This window comes from Ursus americanus, chromosome 17, assembly GCF_024610735.1.
Source record: "Ursus americanus isolate L20-20 chromosome 17, mUrsAme1.1.p, whole genome shotgun sequence".
Classification (NCBI taxonomy): domain Eukaryota; kingdom Metazoa; phylum Chordata; class Mammalia; order Carnivora; family Ursidae; genus Ursus; species Ursus americanus.
Genome location: NC_142143.1, coordinates 48,169,921 through 48,185,674, shown reverse-complemented (window position 1 = coordinate 48,185,674; position 15,754 = coordinate 48,169,921). Strand labels below are relative to the sequence as shown.

At 40.3% G+C, this 15,754-nt stretch overlaps 1 protein-coding gene across 4 annotated transcripts in view; it reads right to left on the bottom strand.

The window, feature by feature from the left end:
- The window catches only part of GRIP1 (glutamate receptor interacting protein 1), a 650,209-nt gene that overhangs the window by 44,165 nt on the left and 590,290 nt on the right, over nucleotides 1-15,754 (bottom strand). For all 4 annotated transcript variants that reach the window (XM_045789638.2, XM_087868996.1, XM_087868997.1 and 1 more), the window contains 3 exons: nucleotides 13,384-13,453; nucleotides 11,379-11,524; nucleotides 579-723 (listed from right to left, as the gene is read on the bottom strand). In XM_045789638.2, coding sequence (XP_045645594.2) covers nucleotides 579-723; nucleotides 11,379-11,524; nucleotides 13,384-13,453 — 361 coding nt within the window. The remainder of the gene's footprint in view (nucleotides 1-578; nucleotides 724-11,378; nucleotides 11,525-13,383; nucleotides 13,454-15,754) is intronic.

Here is a 15,754-nt window from a genome sequence, read left to right as displayed (position 1 = left end):
TGGAATACGCACCACAGCAGGTCCCAGAGAGAAATGAATTAACAGGGGCTGGGGGTGGGTGTGCATCATCGCCAAGAGAACAAATGGACATTAAATTATGAGACATTATGAAGATGGGTCACTGCACTTTGTTTCCCCAAATCTTTGAAGACAAAACTTGTGTCATCCTCTTTGGAAAATACAGCAGCCAAGTCCAGCACCTGTCAGGTAATATAGGCTCAGTAAATGTTTGCTGAATTGAACCGGACGAGCCTTTTAACCTCCCTGAACTTCAGTCTCCTTCTCTCAAAATGGACACAATATAAACCCACCTCCAATCCACTGTGGTCAAGTGTATACCTTTCTGGAGGGTAATATCAATGCTAAGCCCATGACATCTTTTACTGCCTGTAAGATGTCCCTCAAAGTCAAGTCGGAGCTCTGCCTGGGAGTTCTCAAGCTCGAGGATTGATCCTTTGTGCATATTTGAAAAAGTTAACAGATAACTGAGCAGGACAGGGGAGCATGTTTCTATGCAGCTGTGTGGAAGGAAACCCATCTCAGACACAGGTCATTGTAGCAGTTTCTTGAAATTTTACCTTTCAGCTAATCCCCCTTTAGTGAGGCTTGAGATGATTATAGGATCAAACGGCTCTTCAGTTCCTGAAATTGTGATGCCAAGGGGCCCCCCATAGCGCTTAAGCTCCACAGTGTAAATAATTGCTCCGGAACTTTCTTGCTCATCTGCAATAAATGCCAAGGAGTCATTATTGGTTTCTTTGGAATAAAAGCAAAGTAATAAGACACATATATTCATACATAAAATAAGAAACTCAAGACATCATCATTGGAGCATTATGTCTCAGGAAATAATTATTTGGGGAAGTCGATTCTCCTTAGGAAGATATTACATTCTAATACAGGGATGTGGTCGTCATTAGTGTCAAGGGACAGGTTCACTGCCTAATGACCTATGTTTCAAATCAGGGAGTAACCCGGCCAGAGGCACCATAGGCCCTTTAGCCTGTGTCCGTGCCTAGCACAGGGCTTGCCCGGCCCCTCCTCAGTGTGCCCTAAATACCTGTGGGATGAGCACAGGGCTGAGGAGACAATGTGGGAGGAGAGGGTCATGCAGTGACAGAGACGGCACCAGGCCATTCTGATTTCCAGGCCTTCATAAGCCAAGCTAACTTTCAACATAGAGCAGATTTTACTCAGGGTTGGAGCAAACTTTAACATATATGTGGTTAAGTGGGGCTTAAAGAAGTTGGCTTGGAAATCTAGAATCCCTTACACATTATCCCACTGACTGTATCTTAAAACGTCAATTCTATTGATGAATTCACAGATATTGAAACACAGGTTTGAATGGTTCTCTCTCCTCCGTTCTAGAGATGAAGAGCCATGTCAGTTACGTTTCAGGAGAATATACCAGGCTGCCACACTGTCATGAACTAATTTTCACTATTTAACATTTGTATGAAGGAAATCGTCTGTTAACGAGGTCTGTCTAAAGCACTGGCCCGCAAGATGTCACAGGACACCTTCGACATGGTTGGGTGTTTTGACTGTGTCAGGATTACAAATATGCAGTCTCAGACTTCAGAGTGTTTTATTTGCTTATGACATGCTTGAAGTTCTTGAGCATTTCTTGTCTTATTCCTTGAGCCCGGGAGCTGTGAATGGTTAGGGAGCTGTTTCATTTCTGTACCTAAGGATACAATGAAATGGTCCGGTAGCTACTTTACCAAAACAGTCAGCTTTTACAGTCAGACTGTATCAAAGTTAAACCTTAACACTGTCACATTTCTGCAATGAGCAGCTGTTCATTTATGACACAAAACCCCAAAATAAGGAGGAAAAGAAGAGCTTGAATTAACAAATCAATTATCTGCGTGTACAGTGAACAATTACAATGGACATAAAATGAAAGGTCTATAGAGTAATGTAGGAAGCGATGTGTCCTCTCCTACCAGCATCTACTTCATTTCTGCCATAGATTGGGACTTCTGGAATGCACCCGTCACTTCTCCTTCCTCAATGCTCTACTCCTAATAAGCTCCACACGTAGAGAATTAAAGACCATCTGCCATATACTGCAACGCTTAAATCAACATCTTATGATATAAAAATATTCAATATTACACTCAAATATATATATATATTATTTTATTTGAGCAAGAGAGAGCAGGAAAGGAGCACTGCCCCCCCAACACAGGGCCCGATCTCACAAAGATGACAGACTAACACCTGAAATGGAGTAAATGGGTTTAGGGACCACTTCAGGTGGGGACATTTTAAATTATGCAGCTGAGGCCTCACAATAACAAGAAGGCAATTTTAAGGCATTCAATGAGTTTAAATAGTGATGGGGACGCAAATAAAAAAAATAAATAAAAATTTTAGAATGGCAGTATTTTAGTGAGGAAGGACATGTTCCTGTTACAACATTGCAATGGAAACAGGAAGAAGTGATGCTGTATTTAAATTATGACAGGGGCACCTGGGTGGCTCAGTTGGTTAAGTGTCTGCCTTCAGCTCAGGTCATGATCCCAGGGTCCTGGGATCGAGCCCCATGTCAGGCTTTCTGCTCACTGGGGAGCCTGCTTCTCCCTTTCCCTCTGCCTGCTGCTCCCCCAGCTTGTGCATGCTCTCTCTGTCAAATAAATAAATAAAATCTTTAAAAGAAAATAAAATAAATTATGACAGAAATCAAAGCTGATTTCTGATTTCTTCAACAAATTGTCAGAAACAAAAATCAGAAAGGGAGAATTTAAGAGACATTACAACCAAAAGCAATGAGTAGATCTTTTTGGACCCAAATTAAAATCAACTTTAAAAAATCTCTCTCTCTCTCTCTCTCTATCCATCTGCCTTCCTAACTGTATATGTATATGAAAATCAGGGAAATGGCACATTGAGTAAATATTAGATGATATTAAGAATTATTGATAATATTTTGGACTGCACTGATAGGGAGTTATGTATTTTAGATATCCTTTAAAAAAGTATCATTTAGGGATACATTAATACTACTTACAAGATGGAATGATATGTCTAGAATTTCTTCAGTATAATTCAGTGTCTGGGTGGGGTGGGACAATTAGGTTGGGAACAGAGCTGAAGGAAGATGGATCCTAAGTTAATAATCGTTGACGCTAGGTGATGTATGGTGGTTCAGGACATCATTTTTCTCTATTTTAAAAACATATTTGAAGTTTTCCTAATACACTTTTTTTAAAAAAGAAAATATTGGGGCAACTGGCTGGCTCAGTTGGAGGAGCATGCGACTGTTGATCTTGGGGTCCTGAGTTCAAGCCCTACCTTGGGTGTAGAGATCACTTAAACAAATAAACAGATAAATCAACTTTAAAAAATAAAAGAAAAGGTATCAACTCCCTTAGAAAACCCTAGTGGATACCTTGAGTAAACAGATTATTTAATTAGCTCGGCTTCCATACTTTCACAGATGATGGTGGTGGCTGGGAATACACAGTCTCATCCAGACCCTTCTGGCCCATCTGCCACCAGGCAAGGTTCCCAGAGCTTCCCACTGTCACTGGCTCTAGAGGAGGTCCCCACCTCAGCTCTGCCCTGTTTTCCATAGCAACAGTTTCTTCCTAAATTATTTTCCTGGTGGGGCTCCGGCCTTTGCCCCTACCCCACATCTATTTTCACCAGTGCTGACAATATACAATTCTTCTCTTCTTCCCAGAATATTTTTAAAGCATAAATCTGAATATGCTACTCGCTCACTTGTCGCATTTTCAGTAGTTCCCAATTCTTTAAGAGTAAAATACAGCGTCTTTGCCTGAGCTGAGCTGGAGCCTCTGTGTCTCCAGAGGGCCCTGTCATCTTCTCCCCCAAAGGCCAATCTCCTACCTTCTCTCCTCACTGAACCACTGCAGTTCCTTAAAAAGCGCTTTTCTAACATGGTTAACCCTGCATGCGTTACTCCCTATGCACAAATACCTTTTTCCTGTGTATTCTTCCAGCGTTCTCAACTTCTCTCAATTTTGTTCCCCTTGCCAAGGAGAAACGTGAAATGAAATTTAAATTCTCCCTAACAAGAAATATTAAATATGAAGGAACAGATCCAGTCAAGTAGGGTTGAGCTCCAAAGGGCCGCAAACCATTGTCACGTAATGTCTAGCATTCTTTGCTCCCTGAGAACCAATCTTCGCCCCCATCAAGAATGCCTGTTCTAGTATACGCTTTTCCCTCTATGTTTGAATGATTTCTCTACTTGCCTCCTCCATTCCAACAGGATCATCTTGAAAATAGACAAAATTATATCTTCATGTTCCCAGGACAATGTCTGGCACCAAAGAGAGTTTTGCCTGGACAAATGAGTGAGAGGATGAATGGATGCTGTCAGCCTTAGTCACAGTTCCAAGGGAAGAGGTCTCTAACAGAGCTTTGTGAGTCACCCTCCTTGCTCCTCTGAGGTCCAGTTTCCCTCTGCAAGCTGAGGCACACCCAACAGGGCTCACTCAAAGAGTGACACCAAGACCCGGGCTGCCACTGTGGGAACCAGCAAAGCTAGAGCACCCTCCCTCCACAGTGCCAAGAGTGTCTGAGTCAGCTTCAGGCACTTCCAACTCCATCTGCCTTCTCGGGCGTTAGCCCAACTGGCAGTGGGAAGGCCCTAAAGCTTAGGAGGGTGATAACTGCCATGTATGCTCAGACCATTTTGGAGGCGGAAGCACTCCAAGCCCCTCTCCCCTTGGGGCTGCTCCAGTTTAGAAAGGAGCAACTGGAGTGTGTAACCAGAACAAAAACTTTCTGAGAAGGAAAAATGCAGGATCACCACTAAGTTTCAAAGTGAGCCCAAACAGATGTTAATGATATTATAAGAAGCTTTTATATCACAACAGAAGGTTTACAACTATTAGTGAAAGACATGAAAAGGGGCCAGCCTACTTGTTTGCTCTGCTCAGCTCTAGTTAAGAAAATTAATGGGACCACAGAACAGATGCAAAATTGCAGCATTACTTATCTACGATGCTATTTTCGGGCTTCTTGAGTGCTGCCTGTTTAACAAAATGAACGCTATCTGGCTGGAATCCATAATGGCAGCTGCTTGTGTGGACCAAATAGGAGGCTTGGATTTGGGAGCCTTTGGAATGCATACATGTGCAGGTCAATCAAAGTTCACCTCAGCTAAAAGCGATGGAATTCATTTTATGCAGTATGGCTACATTTCTTGGAGGACAGGCCTGAGAAAATGAACCATTTAGAAGAACACCCTTAGAACTTCCTACTGTGGTGTGGGCATCTTATCTGGCCGTGTCAAAACAGTCTACCAACGGAGTTCCAAGGAGCAGCTGAGTGTCTAAGAGTAGAATTTGAATTTATGTTAGTGATCTTTCACAAGTCTCCAAGTTAGGCTGCTTTGTGACAGTGCTTCTCAAAGTCTAGTCTTCGGACCAGGAACTTCAGCATTATCCAAGTACTTGTTGGAAATACACCTCAGACCTGTAGGAATCCCAGACTCTGGGGGAGGGGCCCCGTCACCTGTGTTTTAACAAGGCTTCTGAGTGATTCTGACTAGAGTTTGAAAACCATTACTTTGAGATCAAGCATTAAAAAAAAGAAGATATTCTTTCTGTCTCTCTTTCTTTTCCTTCCTTCCTTCCTTCCTTTTTTTTTTTTTTTTTAATCTACTGTAGCTTCTTTTTTGGAGCCAGGCTTTTGCCAAAACCATCCCTATTATTCCACCTACACAGCTAGGATCATTCTTCCTTGCTTGTCATGGGGTCTTTCTGCTACTTCAACCTAGATTTGAGGGGGGGAAAAGCTGGGGCAAATTATTTAGCTGGCTTAGCAATGATGAACTGAAAAAAAAAAAAACCAAAAACGAAAGCTCAAATCTTTGAAGGGCAGATTGAACTGGTACCAAGGCTGTATGCGCGTACGACTCTATTTGGAAACGTGTAACGGTAATTTGCTTTGAATGGGACAAATTGCAGCCTGGAAATGTTTCTCTACACAAATTAGTGCCAATGAAGGTAAAATACTGAATTTATAGTCTCTAAAACATCCTCTATACGAGAAGTGCGGTGTCTAAATCAAGAGAGAAATCATTAGCAGCTATGTATTTGATTGGCGTGAAGGCAGTCATACAAAGCAGACAGACCCTTAGGAATTACCTGGGACAGGTTTGGAAGCCTCCCTCTACTTCTTCCTACAACTCCCCAGATTCTCAACTGTTTTGCCTCAGGGCTGCTTCTCCGCTATCCTATCCCTCCCTCTTCATTTACCTCGGATCTAGGTGCAATCAAAGAAAAACAACAGATTTCATGTCAAGAGGGTTATTTGCATCTTTGGGACCTAAGGACTGGGTAACAACCCTTGTTTTAGAGCCTCAGACCCAGGCAAGAACCATTTGGCTGTGCTTGATTTGTCATCCTATGGTAATGAAAGATGACAAATACGGAAGCTCCTGAAGCCAGAATGATCGCTGAATATTGCGAGGTGGGGGATGGGGCAAATCCCTATAATCCCAAGTGTTCCAAAAGATTTGGACACTGTAAAATAAAGCTAAAATTAATTTTAAAAGCATTCTAATAATAGCAGTTAACATTTAGGATTCATTGGGCCTTACAGGGCACCAAACATCATTGCTGAGTCCTTAAATCTATTACCTCCTTTAATCCTTAAAACAGCCATGTGAAATAGGCATTAAATGGACATTTATGGATGAGAATTTCATTTTCCCATTTCCCAGCTTGTCAGTTGTGAAGCTAGCCTAGTGTTCTTAGTCATTTCATTCTACTGCTCCCTGAGACTGGGCTAGAAACAGAGTTGATTCGGACTCTTGAATGCTCATTCTTCAGTAACCACTTACAACCAGTCATCACTGACCAAATAGTATGGCCTCACTCCCCTGCTTTACGTCTTTCAATGGCTCCCATTGGTTTTGGGAGTAAAGTTCGAATGTCTTAACACGGTTTAGGACCATAATGATCTGGCTTCAGTGTATCTTTCTGCTCACCTACTACCGAGTCCTTACACATAATTTTTGCTTCAGCTATGTCTGCTACTAGGATGTGCCATGCTTTCTAATCTGTTTTAGCCCATTCTGTTCTTGTTAATTTTAACACCTTCCAAATACTTTCAAGACCAAGGTTGTTAGAAGCATTTTCTTGGGCTGCCCAGGCTCAAATGGATGCCTCCACATTCTCTTAACATTTTGTGCTTACACCTAGAACGTTCATCATATTATTACTTATTTATTGTCTTCTGTACCTCACATAAAGTGGTAACTGACTTGGGGGCTGGGATTGTATCTTTTTTAATCTAAGACCTGGCTGACCCTAACACCTCATAGACACCAAACAAAGGCTGATGGCACGACTGAACGAAAAACAGTAACAACTTTTGAAAGTAGTTCTACCATCTCTTTGGGTAAGGGACAAGGCAAGACAATGCAGTTAGTATAACTGGAAGATGCTGAAGCAACATCTATTAACCTAACTGCAGTACTGCTAGCTTAGGAAGCCAAGTTATATCGAGTATGGTTATAAACATTCTGTAACTGATGAGAGAAGCAAGATTGAGAGAGGCAGAGAGTTAAGGAAAGAACTGGAAGACTTCTGGAGTACAGGAAGTCCGATATTAGGATGAACAACATTTTAGGGAGTGAAGAATATATACTGAATATTGCTGTTTAAAAATACTGAGACAAAGGATGGTGATAATTCATATCACCAGTTTATTTATTTATTTATTTTAAAGATTTTATTTATTTATTTGACAGAGAGAGACAGGCAGCGAGAGAGGGAACACAAGCAGGGGGAGTGGCAGAGGAAGAAACGGGCTCCCAGCAGAGCAGGGAGCCCGATGAGGGGCTTGATCCCAGGACCCTGGGAGCACGCCCTGAGCCGAAGGCAGACGCTTAACCACTGAGCCACGCAGGCGCCCCCCATATCACCAGTTTAATTTCAGATTAAGCACAGTATCAAACTTCGAAAATCAGTGACTGTTGTAATGATTAGTGTGTATTTCCCATTCATTTAAATCTTGATGAAGGGTAAGAACAAAGGCGGGGAAAGGCATTTTAGGATGTAATAGTAATGAGAACAGTCCCCATGTATTGAATACCAACTGTGCCGGTAAACATTTCTATTAATAAGTTACAACTGCTCCCTAAGGTGGGTATTACTACGTGCGCATTACTGAAAATGGAGCTGAATCTCAGACTGGTTAAGTAACTTGCCCAAACTCACATAGCTCAAATGTGGTAGAGCTGGGCTTTAAACTCACGTCTGTAAAGCATGTGCTCTTTGACCACAGAGTCTGCCCTGAACGAATTCATTTTGAATAATTTCCTCCCCCACTCCTTGCTCTGCTCTGAATAAAAGAGAATTCATTTACTCAAATGATACTTAGAGTCTCATGTTGGAAGAGGATATAGAAACACTCAAATTCTTCCAAATCAATGATCAGATGGTAATTTTCAAATAGTGGTCTGTTTTAAAAACATATCTGAATGAGTATATTATTTTTAAACACCAGTTTGGGGAAATCTGGTTTGGGTAAATATGTACCTCACACCTACATTCACAGTCTTATTTTGGGTAGGTGCATGGTTTTCAATGGAAGGATTTAGTATTTTAAAAATAGGACCTCTTAAAAATTAAAAAAAAAAAAACTTAATAAGCAAGAGAATTACCATAGTATTAGACATAGGGATTGTAGAGGGAAAGGTCTACAGGGGAAAAAATAAACTAAGGAAAGAAGCAATTGAAAGTAAGGTCTGGCTCTCCAAGTACTCAGTTATTATTTCTGAAACTCTTCCTGCCCAACATATCTGCACAGCCTGGCTTTGGAACTGGGAAAATCGCCAAATGTGGGCACTATACATATTCATCTCTGGATTGGCTTCTTTACTCCGCACGGAAGGTAGCTGAGATCTGCTTAGTTTGGCAAATCATGCAAAATGGGTTTCTCCACAGAGCTTTGCCTCTTCACTAGGATAGAACCCAGACTGATGCTTGAGGCTTTATCCTTTTTTGAAATAAATCCCCAAAAGAAAGTGCAATTGAAGCATGCTTGTAAGGAGAAGAATGCAAATGTTGGTACAGAAAATCAGTTGCTTGAGAAATAATGAGTGGAAATTTTTCAGCGTTGGTTATAAAATACATTTGGATACAATCATCCTTATCAGCTGTACCGATGGATCCAACTACCAACCTGTTTTGACTTTGAATAGGAATCCAAAACACATGGCCTGACATGACCATAAACTCTAAATCTAGATGGCGTAATTAAAGAAGATTCCAGAACACTGACAATAATTCATCATTGGTTGGAATTAAATTATATACAGTAGAAGCTCTCTTAACCAATCTCTCTTTAGCCATTACTGGATTAATTGTGGTTCTCTATCTTCTTTGTAAAATATACCTACCAAGGCCATTGAATGCCCCAGGGTAATAGGTCTTTTTTCCTAGTACTTCTGTGCACCTCTGTGACTGCCTAACAATTGAGTAGTAAGCTTAAAAATTTAGGGTCAATTTTGTTTATTCCCAAGCCCGTTTATGTCAGTTTTACTGGTTTTTGTAACTATGTAATTTAATGAAATCTTACATAACCTACGAAACATGAGTATAGTGGTTCTATGAAAACAAAATCAAATGCTTTGGAAAATTCAGTAAGGGGAGTCATTAGGCAAAAATCTAATTCTGTAAAGAGAAAACTTGAAAACATTGGGCAAATAAAAATCTAACTGGAGTAAACATTCAGATTACTTTAAATTCTTCAAATTTTCATTGTTATTAAAATAAAACAAAACAAAATCAAAACCGGAAAACACAAACTATATATTATATGTAAGGTTTAGGCCAATAAACAAGTAAAACAACTTGTAACTATAGTCAGCAGGATGATATTCATAGCAAAGAAGTTGGCTTCACCCATGATATTGGCAAAATTTTAAATTAAAGGTTCATGCTATCCATATCTATCAATTTCTGTAATTCCCCACATTAGCTGCATCTTTCAATTATGGACTTTTTTCAATTAGCTCTAGGTTCTTATCATAATCAGATAAAAGAACTTCTACTGCCGGGCTGCTCAGATTGTATTTCTTGGACCATAGGAGTATCATTAGGAAGTTTGTTAGAAATGCAGAATCTCAGGCCTTCTGGGGGTAGTATCCAGGAACTGTGTTGTTGTTTTTTTTTAATTTTTTATTATGTTATGTCACTGTACAGTATATCCTTAGTTTTTGATGTAGTGTTCCATGATTCATTGTTTGCCTATAACAGTGCACCATGCAATATGTGCCCTCCTTAATACCCATCACCAGCCTATCCCAATCCCCCACCCCCCTCCCCTCTGAAACCCTGTTTGTTTCCCAGAGTCCATAGTCTCCCATGGTTCATTCCCCCTTCTGTTTACCCCCCCTTCATTCTTCCCTTCCTTCTCCTACCGATCTCTTTGCTATTTCTTAAGAGGAGCTGTGTTTTAACAAGCTTTTCGGGTGATCCTGAGGCCTAAGAAAGTTTGAGAAGCACTGCCCCGTATTCATCCATTACTGGAAACCCTACAAATGGATACGGCCCTTTTAGAAACATGGTACAAGACTTGTCAGGAATCCTGAGAAGTTCCTTTTTATTCTTACTCAGCAACTCTACTTCTAAAAATATTTCCTAAGGAAATAATTCAGAAGAAGAAGAAAAGTTGAGTAAAGATATCCATACATAAAGATGTCCTGATTGTACTGTCTATGATAGCAAAACAACTGGAAGCAATCTCAGTAAGAAGAGAAAAATGATAAATTACAGGAAACAAAAATGATAGTTAAGTGTTTGAAAAGTGGTAATGTGCTTCTGAAGTTATAACATGCACTGTGACTATAATTATGTAATATGAATATCAACTAGAGAGCAACTGGTTCTGGGGTCCCTGGGTGGCTCAGTCGATTAAGCGTCTGCCTTCGGCTCAGGTCATGATCTCCAGGTCTCGGGATCAAGTCCCATATCAGGCTCCCTGCTTAGTGGGGAGTCTGCTTCTTTCTCTCTCTCTCCCTCTGCCCCTCCCCCCTGCTCATTCACTTTTTCTCTCAAATAAATAAATAAAATCTTTAAAAAAAATGACTGGCTCCATTATATCAGGGTGGTATTGGGTGATGATTTTCATTTTTGAACATTAATTTGATACAACCGAAATAATGTTTTATAATAAAAATATCTTAATTATATCATTAAAAGCACCACTAATTAAAATTCATACTACACTCTTAACACAAAATTTAAAGACCCTTTTAACTACAGAAAACACTGCTGCAATGTCACGAGCCAGCTGTTGTCTGGAAAACATCAAGATCTAATATCTTCTGTGACAGATGGGCAGTTAGAGAAATCAGTCTTAACTAAGGAAGCTATCAATACCTGAATTATCTTCATCTTTGCGGATTTTGAGCTTCACCAGGTCTTCACACTGCTGGAGGATCTGAACTGCATCTTCCATTGAACAGTTGTCCAGCCGGATGTTATCTATTGCAAGTAATTTATCCCCGAGTTCCAGGGTGCCAGTCCTGTTGGTAAATGCAGAGCAACACACGATTAATGAGCACTTACCCGGGTCATTTGAGAGGCATTAAGAACAATGCAGCATTATGGCAGTCTTTAGAGGAGGAGAGGTTCTTCAACTCTTTTTAAATTGCCTTTTATTAACAAATCCCTTTTTTTCCAGTCTTAGTTTGGATGGCTGCCATGACATTACATTTCAGAGTGTTAAAAACATTTTTTTTTTTTTTTTTACTGGTTTGTTGAATTAGTCCAGGACCACCATATAAGCTTGACTCAGGACTTCTAAGTTTCCTAGAAAGCGAGGTAATGGTGCAGGGTTCACAGACACTGAGCGTCCTCATGCTTCTCCACGTTGTTGCACTATTTTTCACCCTTGGCAGTCTAGGTACTAGGGGAGGGCCGGGAGTGTGAGGGAAGTCATGGTAGGTTGGACTTAGTGGAGGTCTGAATCTTGGTGTCCCTGCCATTTTCACCCGCACCGGGAAAACCATGGCCATTGAGAGTCTAACACTGGTACTGGACCTCTGCAGGTCTGTTGAAAAGTTTTAAGGTCCATCATGAACTGAAAAAAATAATGAGAATGTGTATGTGTTTGCAGGTGCATATATGTATACACACACATATTTGTAAAGAAGGTTATGTTTTGGTAAGAACTATCCTTTAGGCTATGTCTGTGACAGAGATTGCTAATTGCTTTCAGCCTCTATTCTCCTCTCTCTTCTTCTGGGTCATTCCCTAAAGATGCACACCCTAGACTCTCTTAGCACCACACCCACTTCCCTTCTGCGGCTAGAAAATTGCAGTGACTGGAGCAAACTGGTGAGGATCGCAGAGTTGCTTCCCCAAGCCCCGCATTGCCTGCCTACCTGCCAGCTGTTATGTGAGACACGCACTGCAGACTTGTCTGTCCCAATCTATATATGAGTCTCCCTGTCATGGCACCTGAGCCTATAACTATATACCTAAACTCATACAATGTCCTTCCTACTTTTTGAGCGTTAAGATATTATTTTAATGAAATGACTGTGATAATAGATGGGATTTAAAAATATTTTTGATCTAAGAGAACCTGGGTGGTGCAGTTGGTTAAGCGTCTGACTCCTGGTTTAGGCTCAGGTCATGATCTTGCTGCTGTCAGATCCAGCCCTGCTCAGGCTCTGCTCCAGTCTGCTGGAGATTCTCTCTCTCTCTCTCTCCCTCTGCCCCTCCCACTCGTGCTCTGTCTCTCTAAAATGAATGAATAAATCTTTAAAATAAATATTTTTGATCTGTGAAATCAAAAGTTTGAGACTCTGATTTTGACGGTATACGGACCAAATAGAAGACAAACATTGTTCAAGGCTCAAGGATCTGGCTTGGCTAGGGAGGACATTCTGGCATCTAGCAAAGCTCTTCCACAAGCTATTATCTCCACGTGGGGTGTGTCTCATAATTGGGGCCACTTCCAGCTTTTTGGCTGGAAAATGAAGGATGTAAGATGATCAGTGAAGGAGAGCCAGTGATGGACTCAGGAAGGACCCTAAAAGAGATTTTCAGGTGATTGTTGTCTGCAGTGGGTACAGAAATAAATAGACCTGAGATGGGAGAGTTACAAAGTCACTGCGTGAGGAATGTTGAATAGGATCACTTAATAGTGGCTGGCCGGAAAATACTAAGAATACATGATCCATTAGCAAAGCTCACCTTGGGTGTGGAAAGGATCGTTTCTACTTTAATTAAGGAATGCCTTACACCTGGCTGGCTCAGTCGGTACAGCATGTGACTCTTGATCTTGGAGCCATGATTTCAAGCCCCATGTGGGGAGTAGAGTTACTTAAAGAAGAAGAAATGCCTTGGAATGAACCAGAACATTCATTTTCCTTACCTGTGCGCCACACTTCCTTTCTTGATATCTGATATGACAAGGGGATCTCCTGGTTTTCTGCTAGATGGTGCTGTAATAATGAAATTAGAATAGTCACATCTTTATATCCATGATCCACCCACACTGTTTATACAGCAATGGTTAATGCAAGTACGGTTTGTATGCAAAGCAAAGATGCTCGGCAAATGAATTAGAAAATGTGCACATTACATCTCCTTGATATAAAAATGTTTGTGTTGAAGTATTTACAAACTTAAAAACTAAAGCAAAGTCATTTTAAATTTGCAATTGGAGAAAGCAATTGCAGAGCTGCCCATCAGGTTTAAATCTATTTCAACTTGTGATTCCCAAGAGAAAGGTGGAGGGTGAATACCCCAATAGGAGACTATCAGAAGCAACTGGGGGCTCCCCTTACTGGTATTCATATGCGCTCCCTTCTCCCGCTTCTGTCTTCACTTCTTTTCGATGAGGAGACACCACTTTTTATGGAACCATGCCATATTACTCAAGCGTACGGGGTTGGAAAGTGGAGATGCATTGATTCCAGGTTCTTTTTTTTTTTTTTTTGAAGGAAATCTTTTGCTACGTAGACTGTAAATCTTAAAATTTTGCTCACACATTCATACCTAGAATGCTCTGAAGTGTTCCGGAATGTGAATATTTTATTTTATTGACAGTAGTAAATATTTGACTTAATTATATTTTTATACATATTCATATTCTAACTATGCACATATAACTTTTATTGAGTTTACAGATTATCCTATTATCCTGCACAGTGGTCAGTTTTGGGCTTTATAACTTCTTTCAGGGATATTTCCATTTGATGAGAATGAAAAGCAATTAGTTTTGAGTCTACCGTAGAATTAATCCTGAAAATGAGCTATAGTTCACATAAGTACAAAAATATCATCTTGATCTAGAAAGTTTACATTTAATTTAGGTGTTTGATAATTAAAATAACCCATACTGACATTTATTAAAAAAAAAAAAAAAACAATTTCCCTCCGAGAGATGTTTTGCCAGTTTGAAGTCTGTAGTGATTTCCTTTTAAGGATCATTAAAAGGCCCCTAAAGTAAGATTTTATTATAAACAGGCTGATCACCCCATAATAATCACAGAACCATATCATATCCCATAGTCCCAACTGAATCCCAGGAAAATGTTTATGCATAAGAACAGATGGTTTAATATCTCAACACCACATTGAAAGAAAAAGCAAATATATAGACCAATACCTTACCCACTGTCTAAATTAGCCCATAGTAAATGTTAATGGGACTTCATTCAATTATTATTCTTAGCTTCTAGCAAAGTATGCAAAACATTCTATTCACTACAATTAATTCATAATTTAAACCTCCACTCAATGATTTGATATAATTCCTCCAGAGAAATATAAATATTTAGCATTTTTACACATGTCATATTTTACAACTGCAAATTGTTTTGGGCATAGGGCTCAAAGACAAAAACTTTGTTATTACCAGAAAATACAACTTTTTTAGCATCTGCCAATGACTTTATACTCTATTTTGCCAAGCTGTATTAACCATCACAGAGCACTCAATGTTTCCCCTGGTTTTTAATAAAATCCATGTTCCACTGAAATGGTCTGAAATGAAACAATAGTAGAGGCAACAAAATACATCAAACCCATCCCTGTCATCTTTGCAACAGAGGAAAATAGTACTGGGGCTTCTTGGACAAACCCACACAGCTTTGCAGAGAGGTCTGAAAGTCATTATGGCATATGGACACATACGGTGCCCACTCTCACATTTACTAGCTTCTTCTCTTTCCCCTTTAACCAAGACCATACCTAAGGCTTAAAAAGCTCATCAGGGTAGATGCCCATTGGAGTGATAAAGTTGAACCCAGAAGCGGGTCCAAATCTGTACGAGGTCCTGGCACTGTGGCTACCGTGCCTATCAGGCACATTTAATGTGGCTCTGGAGGCCCAGACATCGTTTGCATACCCCAGTACCTGTTTTAATTCTCTGCTACCTGAGAAGTCACAAACCAAGCATGCTTTGGTAGTGCTTTAAACAATTAGATTAGTTGCGATTAGTAGATTAGTTGCCAACATTTAAAAATTAGTCGATTTCATGCACATGTATAGCTTCTTTAAAAAAAAAAAAATTGGAGGGGCGCCTGGGTGGCACAGCGGTTAAGCGTCTGCCTTCAGCTCAGGGCATGATCCCGGTGTTCTGGGATCGAGCCCCACATCAGGCTCTTCCGCTATGAGTCTGCTTCTTCCTCTCCCACTCCCCCTGCTTGTGTTACCTCTCTCGCTGAATAAATAAATAAAATCTTAAAAAAAAAAATTGGAGAGGCAATATGGTAGAATGATGAAGAGCTGGGACTTGG